At 44.6% G+C, this 21,306-nt stretch overlaps 1 protein-coding gene across 6 annotated transcripts in view; it reads left to right on the top strand.

Moving 5' to 3' along the window:
• The window catches only part of LOC118396856 (BCAS3 microtubule associated cell migration factor), a 367,384-nt gene that overhangs the window by 108,239 nt on the left and 237,839 nt on the right, over positions 1-21,306 (top strand). For all 6 annotated transcript variants that reach the window (XM_052467521.1, XM_052467520.1, XM_052467524.1 and 3 more), the window contains one exon: positions 7,480-7,630. In XM_052467521.1, coding sequence (XP_052323481.1) covers positions 7,480-7,630 — 151 coding nt within the window. The remainder of the gene's footprint in view (positions 1-7,479; positions 7,631-21,306) is intronic.

Here is a 21,306-nt window from a genome sequence, read left to right as displayed (position 1 = left end):
TTTGAAATGTTTTGATTTGAGGTTTGTTTAGGTTTTCTACTGCGAAGTTTACACCTTCATTATTACAGTGAAACATTTAGTCTAGGAAGTTGTCTAAAAGGGATTGAATTTGTTGTAGCCTAATTGTTTTTTGGTAGATTTCCACACTACTTTCCTTCCATCTATAGCTTTTCTTAATATTATTCAGTTCCTTTGTCTTCGATGCCTCATGATTGAGTATTGCTCTGTTCAAGTAGACTGTGATTTTGCTGTGATCTGATAGGGGTGTCAGTGGGCTGACTGTAAACGCTCTGAGAGACTCTGGGTTGAGGTTAGTGATAAAGTAGTCTACAGTACTACTGCCAAGAGAAGAGCTACAGGTGTACCATAGGAGTCCCCTCAAAGCCTAGCAATTGACTATGTACATACCCAGCATTCAACAGAGCTGCAGGAGTTGTGTCTTGGGGGGCATATGGGGGAGGGAATGCTTTCACCTCCAGGTAGTTGTTTGTCCCCCTGTGTGCTGAAGGTGTCAGGTTCTTGTCCAGTTCTCGCATTTAGGTCGCACAGACTAGTACATGTCCCAGGGCCTGGAAATGATTGATTTCCCCCTCCAGGATGGAGAAGCTGTCTTCATTAAAGTATGGGGATTCTAGTGGGGGGATATAGGTAGCACACAGGAGGACTTTTTTCTCTGTTGAGAATTTCCTTTTGAATTTCCAGCCGAATGTAAAATGTTCCTGTTTTGATTAATTTAATAGAGTGAGTTAGGTCTGCTCTATACCAAATGAGCATACCCACTGAGTCCCTACCCTGTTTCACACCTCGTAGTTTTGTGGATGGGACTACCAGCTCTCTTTAACCTAGAGGGCAACCAGTGGGTCCATCTCCATAGGTCTGGTCTGAGGGGGCCTAAATGGGGTGTAGATTGGTTGGGTTGTGGATGTGTCTGGTGGTGCTATGGTCTGAATGTAGGTCCTCTCGGGGTGGTCCTCCATGTGTAGTTCAGGGGGGTGGGGGGGTCCTGCAGGTCTGCGAGAGTGTCTCGCTGGTCTGGGCGGGGTGTCTATTGATCTGTAGCTCCTGTGTCAGGGGCTGGGGTTGGGGTGAGTTCCTTTCGGTTCCAGACGAAGGTGGGCACTGCTGCCTTGTATAGGTGAACCTGGTCGTAAAGGCTGTCCAAGGTGAAGTGGTGGGCCAGACAGACATTTGGTTTTGTTTTTTCTCTCTCTCTCTCTCTCTCTCTCTCTCTCTCTCTCTCTCAGTTGAAGGCGCTTTATTGGCATGGCATGTTGGCATATGTTTACATTGCCAAGGCAAGTGAAATAGATAATAAACAATACAAAATTAGCAGTAATCATTACACTCACAAAAGTTCCAAAAGAATAAAGACGTTTCAAATGTCATATGTCTATATACAGTGTTGTAACAATGTGCAAATGGTTAAAGTGTCTCTCTCTCTCTCTCTCTCTCTTCCACTCCTCTCTCTCTCTTTTTCTCTTCTCTGGAAGTGAGTATTTTAATAATAATAGTTTGGGGAATTGCTATCGCAGGGCTGGTTTGGCATGAAAGCGAAACTTCAGCTCAACAGTGTAGCTAAAGTTCCTTTCTCCTCTTATACCCCCTAATTTCCTTCACCTTAATCCCTACTTCCTGTGCCCCCAACCCTCCCTCCTTCTCTCTTCACTATAACATGTCTGGGAAACTTGGACAAGCAAGAAAGGCATGAATGGATGAAACTGTATACACAGAATGTACAAAAAATTAGGGATACCTTCCTAATATGGAGTTGCAGCCCTATTTGCTTTCACAACAGCCTCAATTAGTCAGTGCATGGACTCTACAAGGTGTTAAAAGCGTTCCACAGGGATGCTGGCCCATGTTGACTCACAACTGCTTCCCACAGTTGTGTCAAGTTGGCTGAATGTACTTTGGGTGGTGAACCATTCTTGATACACACTGGAAACTATTGAGCATGAAAAATCCAGCAGCGTTGCAGTTCTTGACACACTCAAACTGGTACGCCTGGCACATACTACCATACCCCGTTCAAAGGCACTTACATCTTTTGTCTTGCCCATTCACAATCCATGTCTCAAGCCTTAAAAATCCTTCTTTAACCTGTCTTCTCCCCTTCATCTACACTGATCGAAGTGGATTTAACAAGTGTCATCAATAAGTGATCATAGCTTTCGCCTGGATTCACCTGGTCAGTCTGTCATGGATAGAGCAGGTGTTCCTAATGTTTTGTTCACTCAGTGTACATCAGTATTCCCTAGCCTTGCATCCACTGCTTGCTTTCTTTCTGTCTGTCTCGCTCTACTTCTCTCTTCTACTTCTCTCTCTACCTTTCTCTATACGTACCTCACTCTCTACCAGAGTGTTCCTCTTTACCTTACTTATAATATAATATAATAATAATAATAATAATAATATAATATAATAATATATAATATAATAATAATAATAATAATATATGCCATTTAGCAGACGCTTTTATCCAAAGCGACTTACAGTCATGTGTGCATACATTCTACGTATGGGTGGTCCCGGGAATCGAACCCACTACCCTGGCGTTACAAGCGCCATGCTCTACCAACTGAGCTACAGAACCACAACTTGCTTTTTCACGACCAAGTCCCAAGTCCACGTGCAAACAAAACACAATTCAAATTCAACATGAAAATACTTGTCAACAGCTGCAATGTCTAGACACTTTTTTTTCTTCTCGGAAACGGCCGAGCTCATTTCTTGTGTGCATCAGATGCAAATCGGGCAGCAAAAGCGAGATATCCATGACCGGGCTGAGAGGGAAACCGAGAGACGGAGAGACGCTGTTTAGATGAGGATGCAAATTGGTTCGGAGCAGAAGGGAGTGAGGGAGGGATGTAGAAAAGGATGGAGGGATGGAGATGGATGGATAGAGGTAGAGAGAGTGAGAGATGTAGAGAAGGATGGAGGGATCAAATCAAATCAAATTTTATTTGTCACATACACATGGTTAGCAGATGTTGATGCGAGTGTAGCGAAATGCTTGTGCTTCTAGTTCCGACAATGCAGTGATAACCAACAAGTAATCTAACTAACAATTTGAAAACTACTGTCTTATACACAGTGTAAGGGGATAAAGAATATGTACATAAGGATATATGAATGAGTGATGGTACAGAGCAGCATACAGTAGATGGTTTCGAGTACAGTATATACATATGAGATGAGTATGTAGACAAAGTAAACAAAGTGGCATAGTTAAAGTGGCTAGTGATACATGTATTACATAAGGATGCAGTCGCTGATATAGAGTACAGTATATACGTATGCATATGAGATGAATAATGTAGGGTAAGTAACATTATATAAGGTAGCATTGTTTAAAGTGGCTAGTGATATATTTACATCATTTCCCATCAATTCCCATTATTAAAGTGGCTGGAGTTGGGTCAGTGTCAATGACAGTGTGTTGGCAGCAGCCACTCAATGTTAGTGGTGGCTGTTTAACAGTCTGATGGCCTTGAGATAGAAGCTGTTTTTCAGTCTCTCGGTCCCAGCTTTGATGCACCTGTACTGACCTCGCCTTCTGGATGATAGCGGGGTGAACAGGCAGTGGTTCGGGTGGTTGATGTCCTTGATGATCTTTATGGCCTTCCTGTAACATTGGGTGGTGTAGGTGTCCTGGAGGGCAGGTAGTTTGCCCCCGGTGATGCGTTGTGCAGACCTCACTACCCTTTGGAGAGCCTTACGGTTGAGGGCGGAGCAGTTGCCGTACCAGGCGGTGATACAGCCCGCCAGGATGCTCTCGATTGTGCATCTGTAGAAGTTTGTGAGTGCTTTTGGTGACAAGCCGAATTTCTTCAGCCTCCTGAGGTTGAAGAGGCGCTGCTGCGCCTTCTTCACGACGCTGTCAGTGTGAGTGGACCAATTCAGTTTGTCTGTGATGTATATGCCGAGGAACTTAAAACTTGCTACCCTCTCCACTACTGTTCCATCGATGTGGATAGGGGGGTGTTCCCTCTGCTGTTTCCTGAAGTCCACAATCATCTCCTTAGTTTTGTTGACGTTGAGTGTGAGGTTATTTTCCTGACACCACACTCCGAGGGCCGATGGATGGATAGAGGTAGAGAGAGTGAGGGATATAGAGAAGGATGGAGGGATGGAGATGGATGGATAGAGGTAGAGAGAGTGAGGGATGTAGAGAAGGATGGAGGGATGGAGATGGATGGATAGAGGTAGAGAGAGTGATGGATGTAGAGAAGGATGGAGGGATGGAGATGGATGGATAGAGGTAGAGAGAGTGAGGGATGTAGAGAAGGATGGAGGGATGGAGATGGATGGATAGAGGTAGAGAGAGTGAGGGATGTAGAGAAGGATGGAGGGATGGAGTTGGATGGATAGAGGTAGAGAGAGTGAGGGATCTAGAGAAGGATGGAGGGATGGAGATGGATGGATAGAGGTAGAGAGAGTGAGGGATGTAGAGAAGGATGGAGGGATGGAGATGGATGGATAGAGGTAGAGAGAGTGAGGGATGTAGAAAAGAACGGAGGGAAAGAGGTAGAGATGGAGGGATGGCTGGATGAAGGGTTTGAGGGAGCAAAGTTTAGGATCAAGGGAAATGGAGGGATGGCGGGATGGAGAGATCAGGCTGGGTCAGGTGACATGCTGACCTCTGGCGGGAGCCTTGGCTGGACTGGGCCGGGTGGATTTGCATTGATGGATCTTCTTTCCATGGGGCTGTCATGTATCAGTGCTCAGGCACATCACGCCCCAGTCATTAATCAAATCATGGCCCCATCTCGCTCCCTCGCTAGGCTAGCGATCTCTCTGCCAGACACTCCTTCTCCTCTCTCTCCCCCTCAGACAAGCAGACATCCAAGATGTGTTTTAGATATCGTCTTCTGCCTGTGCGTGGTTTTCACCACTTTTCCCTGTCCTCTCCTCACTGACTGGCCTCTGATGAGTTGGGCCCCTTGGAATAACTGAGGGGGGGGGGGGTGTATCGGTCCAGTCAACAGCCCAATAGCCACGATAGCTCCACCAAAGTCAACTACACCTGTTCCTCTTTGGGTTGTCAAGGGTGAGGGGGTTAATGTGGTGCATGCAGACACTGAGAGAAAGATTTAGATGGGGAGAGAGACTGAGAGAAAGATTGAGATGGGGAGAGAGTCTGAGAGAAAGATTGAGATGGGGAGAGAGACTGAGAGAAAGATTGAGATGGGGAGAGAGACTGAGAGAAAGATTGAGATGGGGAGATGGGGATTGAGATGGGGACTGAGAGAAAGATTGAGATGGGGAAGAGACTGAGAGAAAGATTTAGATGGGGAGAGAGACTGAGAGAAAGATTGAGATGGGGAGAGAGACTGAGAGAAAGATTGAGATGGGGAGAGAGACTGAGAGAAAGATTGAGATGGGGAGAGAGACTGAGAGAAAGATTGAGATGGGGAGAGAGACTGAGAGAAAGATTGAGATGGGGAGAGAGACTGAGAGAAAGATTGAGATGGGGAGAGAGACTGAGAGAAAGATTGAGATGGGGAGAGAGACTGAGAGAAAGATTGAGATGGGGAGAGAGACTGAGAGAAAGATTGAGATGGGGAGAGAGACTGAGAGAAAGATTGAGATGGGGAGAGAGACTGAGAGAAAAGAAAAATAGAGACGGAGAGAGAGCGGTGGGTTGAAGTGTCCTGTTGGAAGGATGCTAAATTCATTAAGATTTTTTCTTCCTCCTGTCCTACGTTTAGGCCAGCTGTAGCACCATTATGGTTTTACAGGCTGCTTCCTGTTCAAATTCCTCCTTTTTTCTCCGTCTCTTCCACACAAAAGGTGGCTGCGTTGGGGGTGTAGTGCTTTTGAAATGTGAAGGGCCCTCGAGAGCCCAGGGCAACTGTCTCTCTCTCTCTGTCAGGTTGGAGAGACGGAGAGGCTTAGAGGCCAAGTGGGAAGGCGGGCTGAATTCCAAATGGCACCTTTTTCCCTACATAGTGCGCTACTTTTGACCAGAGCCCTTTAAACCCTGGTCAAAAGTAGTGCACGATATAGGGAATTGGGCTCCATTTGGGATACAAACAAAGTTTGTATAACGTCCTCCCCTCTGAAGGCCCTGCTGTTTTGTTGGGACTCCACATCTAAATGGTCTCTTTTTGGATTGACACAAAGACATTATTTGGCCGCACTAATGAAACACAGAAAAACACTTTAATGATCTAAACCCCTCCTCCACCGCATCTTCCTCCCCCTGTTCCCCCCTTCATCCTCCTCTCCCCATCACTGCTTTGATTCCAATAATCATCACAACCCTCTCCTTCTTCATTGTGTTGTTTTTGTAGCATGTTTTCTTTTGTCTCTTTGTCCCTGGGTTCCCCCCTTTTAAACTCGATGGCTTTCGCCTTTCAAATGCAACAATGGAGAAAGGAAAACATTCAGAGAAAGATCATTGAGTTTTGGTCCTGAAGGTTATGCTGTTTTTCTGCGAGAGTACTTAAACTTGAATCTTTGTAAGGACACAGATTGTATTGTAAAATACATCATAGTACATTCTCGGTTGAAGTGTATTGTGTCATGATGGAGAGTAGAGCTCATGTAGAAATGGGTAAATCCTGTTTCCCATGTTGTCTTTAATGAATGAGTTATTTATATTGAACAGGTTCATGTGATTTAGGAATTATATGGAACTAATGTTGAGGGCTATGATCAGGTCAACCATCATGCCACTTTACCGTTCTTCTCAGGTGACCTGCATATTTAATAAAGCTCTTCATATTATATTCACTGTACAATTTCAAAGGGATATATTCCATAGATCATGAGATAGTGTCTCATCAAATAGTTCTAACTTCCTGAAACCAGGTGTGATGTGGTGGACATAAGAACCTGCCATTGGTTTTCACTGTAAAAACGTCTCGTAATATTTAACGTACACGCAATAGATGTTGAACTCCTAGAAGTGACCTGACTTACTGCTGCTGTTTTACATGCATAGGAATGAATGGATTCTACATGACTGCTTTGGTATTTACAATTAGTGCTTAAATGTAATGTATTTGCACAGTTAGAGAAAGGGGAACATTCTCTAAGTCTACTAAGCCTGCAGTGAGCAAACATCTTTGTGTGTGTGAGTGCGTGTTTGTGTGTTCATGCCATACTCAAACATTATGCACCTCTCTGATGTAGCTCTTTAAGGCCATTCGATGTGGTGACCTTTGACATGGCCTGATTGTGTTTAGCTTGGGCTCCACTCAGATGAGAGAGGCGTGTGTGTGTGTGCGACTCCTGTTGATTAGGTCTGATTAACTGACTGCTGGGTACTAGTGGCTCTGAGGCGCCGCATCTTGAGCTGGTTACCTCCAATCAGGGCCACGGCTCCTCCAAGGGCTTGGACCCCAGGTATGCGTGTGTTCATATGTTGATGAAACATAGGACTACATGAGCTGTTGCATTGTTACTGTTGGACTTGGACTATAAAATAGGACTTTTATTAAATATTTTCTCTCTCTCTCTCTCTCTGTGCAGCTAAACTCACCAGCCAGGAGTCGTACAACAACTTCACCAACAACAACATGGGTAACCCTCGTCTGTCCCCTCTGCCCAGCCTCACCATAGTGCTGCCCCTGGCACAGATCAAACAGCCCATGACCCTGGGCACCATGACCAAGCGCTCCGGGTGAGTCTTCCTGCCCTGCATCCAGCCATGTGTTGTTGTCACACTCTGTCCTTCACACACTGTCCGTCACACACTGTCCGTCACATTCTGTCCGTCACACTCTGTCCGTCACACACTGTCTGTCACACACTGTCCGTCACAGACTGTCCGTCACACTCTGTCCGTCACACTCTGTCCGTCACACTCTGTCCGTCACACACTGTCCGTCACACACTGTCCGTCACACTGTCCGTCACACTCTGTCCGTCACACTCTGTCCGTCACACACTGTCCTTCACACTCTGTCCGTCACACACTGTCCGTCACACTCTGTCCTTCACACACTGTCCGTCACGCTCTGTCCGTCACACACTGTCCGTCACACTCTGTCCTTCACACACTGTCCGTCACACTCTGTCCGTCACACTCTGTCCGTCACACACTGTCCGTCACACACTGTCCGTCACACACTGTCCGTCACACTCTGTCCTTCACACACTGTCCGTCACACACTGTCCGTCACACACTGTCCGTCACGCTCTGTCCTTCACACACTGTCCGTCACGCTCTGTCCGTCACACTCTGTCCTTCACGCTCTGTTTTTCACACTCTGTCCGTCACACTCTGTCCGTCACACTCTGTCCGTCACACACTGTCCGTCACACACTGTCCGTCACACACTGTCCGTCACACTCTGTCCTTCACGCTCTGTTTTTCACACTCTGTCCGTCACACTCTGTCCTTCACACACTGTCCTTCACACTCTGTCCGTCACACTCTGTCCGTCACACTCTGTCCTTCACACACTGTCCGTCACACTCTGTCCATCACACTCTGCCCATCACACTCTGTCCATCACATTCTGCCCATCACACCCTGTCCTTCACACTCTGCCCATCACATTCTGTCCATCACACTCTGTCCATCACACTCTGCCCATCACATTCTGTCCATCACACTCTGTCCATCACACTCTGTCCATCACACTCTGTCCGTCACACCCTGTCCTTCACACTCTGTCCATCACATTCTGTCCATCACACTCTGTCCGTCACACTCTGTCCGTCACACTCTGTCCGTCACACTCTGTCCGTCACACTCTGTCCGTCACACTCTGTCCGTCACACTCTGCCCATCACACTCTGCCCGTCACACTCTGCCCGTCACACTCTGCCCGTCACACTCTGCCCGTCACACTCTGCCCGTCACACTCTGTCCGTCACACTCTGTCCGTCACACTCTGTCCGTCACACTCTGTCCGTCACACTCTGTCCGTCACACTCTGTCCATCACACTCTGCCCGTCACACTCTGCCCGTCACACTCTGTCCGTCACACTCTGTCCGTCACACTCTGTCCATCACACTCTGTCCGTCACACTCTGTCCGTCACACTCTGTCCATCACATTCTGTCCATCACACTCTGTCCATCACATTCTGTCCATCACACTCTGTCCATCTAGCTATTCACTAGTATCAACCTGAAGTAGCCTTTACAACTCAGCCTGTCCTCCTTTGGTCACAGCCAAAGCCATTGATCATGTTGAATTTTTTGTTTTTGATCTGTGTCTGTTATGAACCCATTGGATTTGCAAGAAACATCCACATGATATAATATCCAGCCTGGTTTGGAATCTGTTTGCCAGTCTGTCTCTATGTACAGCTACACTACAGTAAAGCTACATGTCTCTATGGAAACATTTACCAGTGAGTCTCTCTATCAGGCAGTATCTATGCGTGTCAGTGTGTCCTCTCCCGCTTCTCTCTCTTGGTCAGTCACGCTATGACTAAGTCTGTAGTTTTAAGAGGCGGTGAGTCAGAGGAGAGAGACTGCACCTTGTGAACTTCATTTACATACAGGTGGCATCACAATTATGGCTGGATTTTAATATTTTCATTTAAATGTAATTTTCCTGTCATGTTTGAATGGACATGTTGTAATGATGGAAGCAGCAGGCTACTGGGGTTTCTTCCCAATGATATTAGATCACTTAAGTTCTGTATAAAGACACTAGACATCTGAGACTGGTGGTTAGAAACACACCATCATTAGTTTGATTAATCTGCACGATTATTACAAGGGATTTGTTTTATGGTGAAAGGAAACACTTTTTTTGCATAATGCCCTACTTAGCAAAACACAGTAGGTAGAGAGGAGAGATTTGAGAGTATAACTGGCAGGTCATCCTTCTGGAGGACTCCTAAACTGGCTAGTTGATTATTACTTCTTTAGTCTGCCTGCCTGTCTGCCTGCCTGCCTGCCTGCCTGCCTGCCTGCCAGCCAGCCAGCCAGCCAGTATCCGTTCACTCTCAAATAGACAATCACAACCTTCTCACCAGGTCTCCTCTCTACTGTATCAATTCAAGTCAAAAAGATAACTCCCATCTTTCCATTCGTCTGTCCGCTTCAGGAGAGAAGGCGTCAGGGCGGGCTAATGAAGCTAGACAGGCAGCTGTGCATCGCTCTGCTGCACTGCACCAGACCCCCTACACACACACACACACACAACACATAGGCGGCAGGTTGGGCCCATGAAGTGCGGGGTGATATCAAGTGTGTTCACGGAGACTTGCACAGGAGTATCTAGGCACCATCTGTTTGTTTGTTTGCGTAGCCGTGTGTGTGTGTGTGTGTGTGTGTGCGCGCAAACGGGCCATCCGGTAGCTGTATTTACACCTGTGTGACCAGATACCCGTTGGCAGAGTGGGAGAGGAACACACCAGGTGGTTAACCTACATTCTCTCATGGCCCGTCTGTCTACAGCCTACTCTAGTGCATTTCAAACACACACACACTCCATTGCACCAGTCTGAAGGTATCCTCCCGTCCTATTCCAACTTCCTTTATGATCTCCTATGGAACCGGACTAGCCGTTGCTATTAGAGAAAGATTTATATGGATTTATTTCCGGCCGATACTGTTTTCTGGGGGTCAAGTAGGCCGATAGCCGATATTCAATATCATTACATTTGAAGATTTTGATGACAAAATATCCCAGAGATAGCCATGTATGCATCAATTTTAAAATCAAACAATACATTTGACTTAGATTGATAAAAACTAACTACATAACAGTACAACTTTTATTTGAATGGTCTTGATATTCTGGGTAAATCAAGATACATTACATTTAAGTCATTTAGCAGACGCTCTTATCCAGAGCGACTTACAAATTGGTGAAAAGAAAAGATGGCACAGGTCTACTCACAATACAGGTGAATGCATATTCAATAGGACTGTCTGCATGCATTGAGTTATTGAGCTTGTTTTGGTTGATCAAAACAAACTCAATAATGCTACAGTTGACATATGAGACTTATATTAGACCTACTGATCAACAACATGTGTATAGAAGCATCACTCCAGCATGTCATGCCTATATGGAAGGACATCATATAGGCACATTTATTAGTTTGAGAATATGAAGAAAATCTATTAATTGTAAATGTGTCCAACATAATGATCACAGAGGCTTATGAAAGTTGTATTTTTTTTGTAATTTTCCATGGTAGGGAGAAAAATATTTTATCTTCAGATGTCAGGACGCATCTCTAAAACACTTCTTTCTTTCCCTATTACAACAATCATCTAATCCGCCTAACAATTGTCAATTTACAGATATGATTGCGTCGGTCAGATCAGCGCCATGAAATAGCTAACGTTACTTCGCAAGTCAGATGGCTCGTTCCCGAAATATTATAACCAGCTAACGTTAGCTAGCCACGTTGACTATTGGCTCCTATGTGATATCTTAGCACCATGTCTATCTAGCCAGCTAGCTAGCATAGTAGCTAATATTTGTAGCTAGCTAACACCACAAAAGAAAAATGGTTAGTTAACATAATCTTTGCTAACAAGTCACAAAGCTAGCTAGCTTTCTTATTGCATGTATGTCCGGGCACATCAACACAAGCCTTGTTATTAGTGAATTAATTAAACTAATATTTGCAACAGGAGTTTTGATTTTGGTCAATGTGTCAGTTCATCCATTTCTCAATAATGCACCTTTCTGTTGGTAAATGAGCTAGCTTGCTGCTGCTTCAGATTTTCCCAGCTAGACCTTCCTCTGCATTGTCCAGTGCTCGTGGCTCAGGCAGTGAGCGGCTGCTGGAATAGCAGCAGTTTTGCTATGTAGAGGGACTATCGGCAAAGCCGATAGAGAAGGGCCAATAGCCGATAGACTAGAAAAGGCCAATATCGTCTCCAATATATCGGTTTAATTGCTAACAGGACAGAATTGGAGCTGAAGACTTTCAACAGTTTGCTTCTCTCAGAACAAGCAATTTAGGAGTAAGGGAGATGAAAGGACCCCCCCATCCCTTCCTTTTTCAGAGTTGTTCCAGTTGTCTCTGTGTTTGGAGAGAGGGGATGAGATGTATCCCTGTGATGCACAGTATTCTACCCCGATAACCTCCACCAGACGAGGGCAGAGTTCCAGGGTAAGGGAGCAGACAGAGCTGGATCCAAGGCTCTGTGACACCTCAAAGTCACTACAGAGATGTGGGCTCTCTCCCCACAGGGTACAACAGACATGGGTTCAAATTGCTAGAGAGCCAGATGGGCAGGGTACTTTTGAACCCAGGTCTTTAGTACAGTGAGAATGGTGGAGGAGGTGACCCCCCCACATGACCTCTGGTTTCCTGTCAGCCATATTTGGCAGAAGTCTGAGACGGAGAGACAGAGAGTGTAAAAGAGAGAGAGAAATGAGCACTGTCATTTGAGGCCTTCGAGAGCTTTTTAACTTTTTAGTGTTTGCTTTGCTTCAATCCTGGATTGTATTGCTAGCAAAGTATACTCAGAAACGCACTCAGAGAGACACGTGTTTGAAATGAAACGGCTATGAATTAGAGATGGAGATGAAAAGGAAAACAAGGGAATCTGACCTGGAGTAAATCCCACTGATGGGTATTCTCCGCTAATGCAGACAGAGATGGAGAGAGCGAGGGAGACAGAGAGTGGGCCCTCCTGACCTTCCACAGATGGGCAGAACAGATTACTATAATACTTTTCTACAGTAGGAGCAACTAGCCGCCTGCCAACCCATTGTCTCATAGAGCTCTAATGAGAAAAGCACTGAGAGGAGATGGGCTTTAAGAGCCTAAAAGCAGCTAGCGAGCCTGTAGCGCCAGGCCTCCAGCACACACAGCACTGCGTATGGAACGTGTCACATACTAAATCGTTTGCACAAATCACCCTCTCCTCCCTTTAATGGCCCTGGCAGAGCAGCATTAAGGCCCATGGGTTAAGAGTTGAACGTGTGAACGATTACTCCATGGGAGTGGGGTCGTCAACCTCCCAGGTCCATTTATCACTCTCCCCTCATCCCCTCTTTTTCCCTTTCAACCATCCGCCTGCTTTTCTTGGTGTTTCTGTGTGTTCTCAACAGAGTCGTAATGTGAGCATTAGCTAGTGCGTTTAATACGTTATATGTACGTTATATACTGTAAGTTGGGCCTTTACAGTGTTTTCCATTAGCGCGGCCGGTTATAGACTCATTTTCTGCCAGCTATATATTATATTGTTTTTAAATTCGCTAGACCGTCTAGCCCTTTCCTGCTAGAATGAATGATATGCATATCTTCTAGCAATCTATTGATATGATAGGCGCCTGTCAGTCACAAAGCGAGCGATGAAAGGGAGACGCAGCAGAGAAGAAGAGATGAATCTGTCCAAAATAAGCCCAGTGTGTTTCTATGGGCATATTTTGGACCGTAGATTGTCACGTGCCTTCCTGCCTTTGGGACAATGTTAGGGCGGAGACCTGAGCATCTCGTCAGTCAAATTTATTTACATGGAGGTGTGGGAGGGTATAAGGTCTTACATTGAGAGTATGAATAGGGTCTTACATTGAGAGTTTCTTCAGCATGATGCCAATAGAAAATAATAGCAATCTGTATTTTCAAAAGCGTGTGAGTTTCATGTTCACATTTCACAACCTCCACTGTCTTTTGGACTTACCTACACGCGATTTAGCAAAATAATAGGCGAACACTTGATTTAGGCAAGAGGCTAAATGTTTCTGCTCTGTGATAGATGAGCAAACGAATAGATGATGAGCAGCACTCACCTCAACTTAGCCAACATTTCCACAGCCTAAGTGTAGCCTAACCAATATCCAAACGGAGTCCTCAAGCTTGTCTAAAAGCAGCACGACACACTGCTGAAATAGTTGAACAAGCTAATGAAGCTATTGCTTCAAATGTAGATTTAACAATTGGATGACTTTTTGGGAGTTTCAATCTGCACTAAGAAACAATGTGATGCCTTCAACTACATTAACCTACTTCATTCCAATATTTTTGCGTTTGAGTGCTTTTTATTCCCACAGTAATTCTTTATGTATCCATCTAGTTGTGGTTAAGAAAACTGTTCGAAGGGTTATGCAAAGAGATGGGTGAAGTGACCAGGAAGATGGTAACAGGCTGGTAGTAACAGCCGCTGCCTAGCAACCATCAAGAGCTTAAAAGCGTGGTGCATGCCAGTGCTGCCAGTGCTGCCTCAGCAATACGGCTACGTTTCATACTAAGCTGTAGACAGAAATCATGACTATGTCGGTTTGCAGAAATAAAAGTTTAGGCTTTGATACCGGCAACACCTTTCAGATATAAATATAAGGTGGAAAAAGTTGTCTGAATGCTAAAGTTGGCGTGACAACATCTTAGTATGAACGTTGTATATGAAAGTAGTCCTGATCATATACTGTAGACCGATACAATATCCAGAACAACTAGCAATACTCTGGGTTCATACATTTTCAGTCATTCAAATTATAAAGTCATGTTTTTCTACACAATACCACAACAACTTCTTCCGATCTGGGAGGTAAAGGTCTTCAATATTTTCATTGTGTATTTCAGATGGAGTCAGTGCATTAGAATGTATCAGAGCACACCAAAATATACTGTCCTCAGCCAGATTTTTCAAACACCTCGGAGGGTGCCTGGCTGGCTACTTGTTCTATTCGTCAAGCTACTCTATGTACAGTTGAAGTCGGAAGTTTACATAAACCTTAGCCAAATACATTTAAACTCAGTTTTTCACATTTCCTGACATTTAATCCTAGTAAAAATTCCCTGTCTTAGGTCAGTTAGGATCACCACTTTATTTTAAGAATGTGAAATGTAACTTTGGTCAAACATTTCGGGTAGGCTTCCACAAGCTTCCACAATAAGTTGGGTGAATTTTGGCCATTCCTCCTGACAGAGCTGGTGAAACTGAGTCAGGTTTGTAGGCCTCCTTGCTCGCATGACTTTAACTAAGTTATATTTCCTATATTGACCAGCAGTGTTCCTCTCCAAACTGAACTAAGAAATAAGAAACAGCACAACATGCGTTATGTGAACCCAAGATCCAGTACAGGCTTGTTGCATTGAGACCTGAAACGCTACTTATCCGTATCCTATCAGCCACCATCCATTTACCCAGCAGGAGGCTAGCAGGATGCCAGGGGTTAAGTGCCTCACAGGGGGGATAAAGTACACCAGCGATGCCCGCCTCCCAGTGCCAGTGAACGCTCAATTGAGGCCAAGGCCCAATGGTAATGTTAAAATCTTTAACTGCCCCCCCTGCCCATGCTGGTTGGCTAGCTTTCGGGTGTAATGAACCCATGCCCATACTGTTATGTTAGCTACTGGCTAATCCCTATCCATGCTGTTAGGCTAGCCACTAGCTATTGGATATCTGTGTAACCTCTGGCCCATGCTGTTTGGCTGCTGGCTAAATGTGTTCGAACAAGCATAACAGGAGTAGAGTTAGCATAGCCAAGACCCACTGGCCCTGTTAAAATGTTAAACTGACCCCCTGTCCTGTTGTTAGGCTTGCTACTAGAACTCTGTGATCCCCTTCCACATGTTGTTTGTCTAGATATTGGTTAGTTGTGTGACCCCCCTGCTCATGCTGTTTGTCTAGATATTGGTTAGTTGTGTGACCCCCCTGCTCATGCTGTTTGTCTAGATATTGGTTAGTTGTGTGACCCCCCTGCTCATGCTGTTTGTCTAGATATTGGTTAGTTGTGTGACCCCCCTGCTCATGCTGTTTGTCTAGATAGTGGTTAGTTGTGTGACCCCCCTGCTCATGCTGTTTGTCTAGATATTGGTTAGTTGTGTGACCCCCCTGCTCATGCTGTTTGTCTAGCTACCAGCTAACCCTTTAACCATGTTGTTTGACTACTGGCTAAATTGTGTTTGAATAAACATAACAGGACCCCCGACTTCCATTACACTGCTCACCCCACGTCCAACCACTCAGATAAAGGTCTCTTCTTTAAGAGGACAACACTGATCTCCAGGGTGCGTTGGAGGTTATATAGACTCAACAGTAGTCTCCAGGGTGCATTGGAGGTTATATAGACTAAACAGTAGTCTCCAGGGTGCATTGGGGGTTATATAGACTCAACAGTAGTCTCCAGGGTGCATTGGAGGTTATATAGACTCAACAGTAGTCTCCAGGGTGCGTTGGAGGTTATATAGACTAAACAGTAGTCTCCAGGGTGCATTGGGGGTTATATAGACTCAACAGTAGTCTCCAGGGTGCATTGGGGGTTATATAGACTCAACAGTAGTCTCCAGGGTGCATTGGTGGTTATATAGACTCAACAGTAGTCTCCAGTGTGCATTGGAGGTTATATAGACTAAACAGTAGTCTCCAGGGTGCATTGGGGGTTATATAGACTCAACAGTAGTCTCCAGGGTGCATTGGAGGTTATATAGACTCAACAGTAGTCTCCAGGGTGAGTTGGAGGTTATATAGACTAAACAGTAGTCTCCAGGGTGCATTGGGGGTTATATAGACTCAACAGTAGTCTCCAGGGTGCATTGGGGGTTATATAGACTCAACAGTAGTCTCCAGGGTGCATTGGCGGTTATGTAGACTCAACAGTAGTCTCCAGTGTGCATTTGGGGTTATATAGACTCAACAGTAGTCTCCAGGGTGCATTGGCGGTTATGTAGACTCAACAGTAGTCTCCAGTGTGCATTTGGGGTTATATAGACTCAACAGCAGTCTCCAGGGTGCATTGGGGGTTATATAGACTCAACAGTAGTCTCCAGTGTGCATTGGTGGTTATATAGACTCAACAGTAGTCTCCAGGGTGCATTGGGGGTTATACAGACTCAACAGTAGTCTCCAGTGTGCATTGGGGGTTATATAGACTCAACAGTAGTCTCCAGTGTGCATTGGGAGTTATATAGACTCAACAGTAGTCTCCAGTGTGCATTGGGGGTTATATAGACTCAACAGTAGTCTCCAGGGTGCATTGGGGGTTATATAGACTCAACAGTAGTCTCCAGTGTGCATTGGTGGTTATATAGACTCAACAGTAGTCTCCAGTGTGCATTTGGGGTTATATAGACTCAACAGCAGTCTCCAGGGTGCATTGGGGGTTATATAGACTCAACAGTAGTCTCCAGTGTGCATTGGGGGTTATATAGACTCAACAGTAGTCTCCAGGGTGCATTGGGGGTTATATAGACTCAACAGTAGTCTCCAGGGTGCATTGGGTGTTATATAGACTCAACAGTAGTCTCTAGTGTGTGTTGGTGGTTATATAGACTCAATAGTAGTCTCCAGTGTGCGTTGGAGGTTATATAGACTCAACAGTAGTCTCCAGTGTGCATTAGAGGTTATATAGACTCAACAGTAGTCTCCAGTGTGTGTTGGTGGTTATATAGACTCAATAGTAGTCTCCAGGGTGCATTGGGGGTTATATAGACTCAACAGTAGTCTCCAGTGTGCATTGGTGGTTATATAGACTCAACAGTAGTCTCCAGTGTGCATTGGGGGTTATATAGACTCAACAGTAGTCTCCAGGGTGCATTGGGGGTTATATAGACTCAACAGTAGTCTCCAGGGTGTTATATAGACTCAACAGTAGTCTCTAGGTGGTTATATAGACTCAATAGTAGTCTCCAGTGTGTGTTGGTGGTTATATAGACTCAATAGTAGTCTCCAGTGTGTGTTGGTGGTTATATAGACTCAATAGTAGTCTCCAGTGTGCATTGGGGTTATATAGACTCAACAGTAGTCTCCAGTGTGCATTGGTGGTTATATAGACTCAACAGTAGTCTCCAGTGTGCATTGGGGGTTATATAGACTCAACAGTAGTCTCCAGTGTGCATTAGAGGTTATATAGACTCAACAGTAGTCTCCAGTGTGTGTTGGTGGTTATATAGACTCAATAGTAGTCTCCAGGGTGCATTGGGGGTTATATAGACTCAACAGTAGTCTCCAGTGTGCATTGGTGGTTATATAGACTCAACAGTAGTCTCCAGTGTGCATTAGAGGTTATATAGACTCAACAGTAGTCTCCAGTGTGTGTTGGTGGTTATATAGACTCAATAGTAGTCTCCAGGGTGCATTGGGGGTTATATAGACTCAACAGTAGTCTCCAGTGTGCATTGGTGGTTATATAGACTCAACAGTAGTCTCCAGTGTGCATTGGGGGTTATATAGACTCAACAGTAGTCTCCAGGGTGTGTTGGTGGTTATATAGACTCAATAGTAGTCTCCAGTGTGTGTTGGTGGTTATATAGACTCAATAGTAGTCTCCAGTGTGTGTTGGTGGTTATATAGACTCAACAGTAGTCTCCAGTGTGCATTAGAGGTTATATAGACTCAACAGTAGTCTCCAGTGTGTGTTGGTGGTTATATAGACTCAACAGTAGTCTCCAGTGTGTGTTGGTGGTTATATAGACTCAACAGTAGTCTCCAGTGTGCATTAGAGGTTATATAGACTCAACAGTAGTCTCCAGGGTGCATTAGAGGTTATATAGACTCAACAGTAGTCTCCAGTGTGCATTGGGGGTTATATAGACTCAACAGTAGTCTCCAGTGTGTGTTGGTGGTTATATAGACTCAACAGTAGTCTCCAGTGTGTGTTGGTGGTTATATAGACTCAATAGTAGTCTCCAGTGTGTGTTGGTGGTTATATAGACTCAACAGTAGTCTCCAGTGTGCATTAGTGGTTATATAGACTCAACAGTAGTCTCCAGTGTGTGTTGGTGGTTATATAGACTCAACAGTAGTCTCCAGTGTGTGTTGGTGGTTATATAGACTCAACAGTAGTCTCCAGTGTGCATTAGAGGTTATATAGACTCAACAGTAGTCTCCAGTGTGTGTTGGTGGTTATATAGACTCAACAGTAGTCTCCAGTGTGTGTTGGTGGTTATATAGACTCAACAGTAGTCTCCAGTGTGTGTTGGTGGTTATATAGACTCAACAGTAGTCTCCAGTGTGTGTTGGTGGTTATATAGACTCAACAGTAGTCTCCAGTGTGTGTTGGTGGTTATATAGACTCAACAGTAGTCTCCAGTGTGTGTTGGTGGTTATATAGACTCAACAGTAGTCTCCAGGGTGCATTGGAGGTTATATAGACTCAACAGTAGTCTCCAGGGTGCATTAGAGGTTATATAGACTCAACAGTAGTCTCCAGGGTGCATTAGAGGTTATATAGACTCAACAGTAGTCTCCAGCCTCCAAATCACCACCGAATTAATGTTCACTTTGTGTTATGTTTCTTTTTTTCTCTCCATCTAAGTAATCTCTCCTCATATCCGTGGACTAATACAGATAGTTGACTGCTTTGCTAGTCTACACACACACACACACACACACACACACACACACACACACACACACACACACACACACACACACACACACACACACACACACACACACACACACACACACACACACACACACACACACACACAGTGTCGTGTTAGTCTGGAGAGATTCAGACGGATGCTTCGTCCCTCCATAGCAGATAAAATAAAAAAGTGCCCTGCTTTGATTTGCCAGGGGCCTTGCCAGCGTCCCAAATGGCACCCTATACCCTAAATAGTGCACTACTTTTGACAAGGCTCCATAGGGCTCTGGTCAAAAGTAGTGCTCTACAATGGGAATAGGGTGTAATTTGGGAGTTTCTGCAGTACTGATGTGGTCTGCTGTGTTCAGGGACAGAGTTCAGCCTCATCTGGCCATTATTACTGTTGGGAAAAAGCTGTTTACTGTAAACTGTTTACAGGGGTCTGTCACTATCTCTGAACATGCAGGGTAAACACAGGAACACACTCCCACTCCTAATGGCTCGTAAACACTGGCCCGGGGAACACACACACTGACAGAGAGATACACACTCAAAAAAAGACCATACACACAGTCACAAAGAACCGGACGCACACTCGCCCACACCCTCAGAGGCTTGCAAACACACACAAATACTCACAAAGACAATGCACAAACACAAATATACACTCACCCCAAAAAAGTCACATGCAGACACATGATGTTATTTTCAAACACAGTAATAATACGGCAGTATATCTAAGCCATAAACCAACCATGTTTAATTGGCATTAAACCTATAGTTGTGCATAAAAGTGCATTACAATTACAACTGTGCACTCTTTTGACCAGAGCCCTGTGTGACCACTTGGAGACACCAGTTAGTCCTCTCACTCAAACACTTGTCATTGTTTAGTCTTATAATGCACTTACCCTACATTTACCAGGAATATTCTTATCATGTTAAAACATTTTTCATATTTTGTTATCAATGATTGTGCCAAAAAGTAGAGTAAATGTAAAATGCAAATGAAATCAACTGTTTGGGTAGTCTTGTGTCAGGTGAACTGTTGTGTCCTCAACTTTGGTATAATAATTTCCACTATCTCTAAATGGTTCCCTTTTCTATTGCTACCGTGCTTATGAATTTCAAATTTCTTCTGTAAGAATTGTTCAAATGTAGCCCTATCCATATAGGCCGATTCCCACAAGTGTAAAGGGTTAATATTTGTTTTTTTAAATGTCAATGCCTTGTTCCAATGTATGTAAAAAGCATACCATGATTTATCATCAAAACTTTGTTTCTTTTTCATACACTTTTCCTTCAAAGAAAGAATATAAAATAAGTTGATGGATAGCTAAAAGTAAAAGCATGCTCGTACGCTTCCTCTGACAAACGTATAGTAACACACACACTGACACACACATACAGTACTTCCTCTGACAAACGTATAGTACAACACACACTGACACACACACACACATACAGTACTTCCTCTGATAAACATATGGTTCAACACACACTGACACCTCTGCCAAAAGTATGGTCACACACACACACACACACACACACACACACACACACACACACACACACACACACACACACACACACACACACACACACACACACACACACACACACACACACACACACACACACACACACAGTACTTCTTCTGCCAAAAGTATAGTACAACACACACTGACAAACACACACACATACTGTATGTCCTCTGTCACAAGAATGGTACCTCTGTCACAAGAATGGTACCACACACACACACACACACACACACACACACACACACACACACACACACACACACACACACACACACACACACACACACACACACACACAGTACTTCCTCTGCTAAAAGTATAGTACAACACACACTGACAAACACACACACATACTGTATGTCCTCTCTCACAGGAATGGTACAACACACACACACACACACACAGTACTTCCTCTGCCAAAAGTATGGTACAACACACACTGACACACACGTACATACAGTCCTGGTACCAAACGTATGGTACTGCACTTTACAGAATGGTCTGAGTTGTTGAGTCAAGGAGTCATGTCCCAGGTTTCAGATCAATTCTAACACAGACAGTTTGCT

Source organism: Oncorhynchus keta, chromosome 18 (genome assembly GCF_023373465.1).
Source record: "Oncorhynchus keta strain PuntledgeMale-10-30-2019 chromosome 18, Oket_V2, whole genome shotgun sequence".
Lineage (NCBI taxonomy): Eukaryota > Metazoa > Chordata > Actinopteri > Salmoniformes > Salmonidae > Oncorhynchus > Oncorhynchus keta.
Note: the sequence above shows the minus strand (reverse complement) of the source record. Positions and strands in the feature narration are given on the sequence as shown.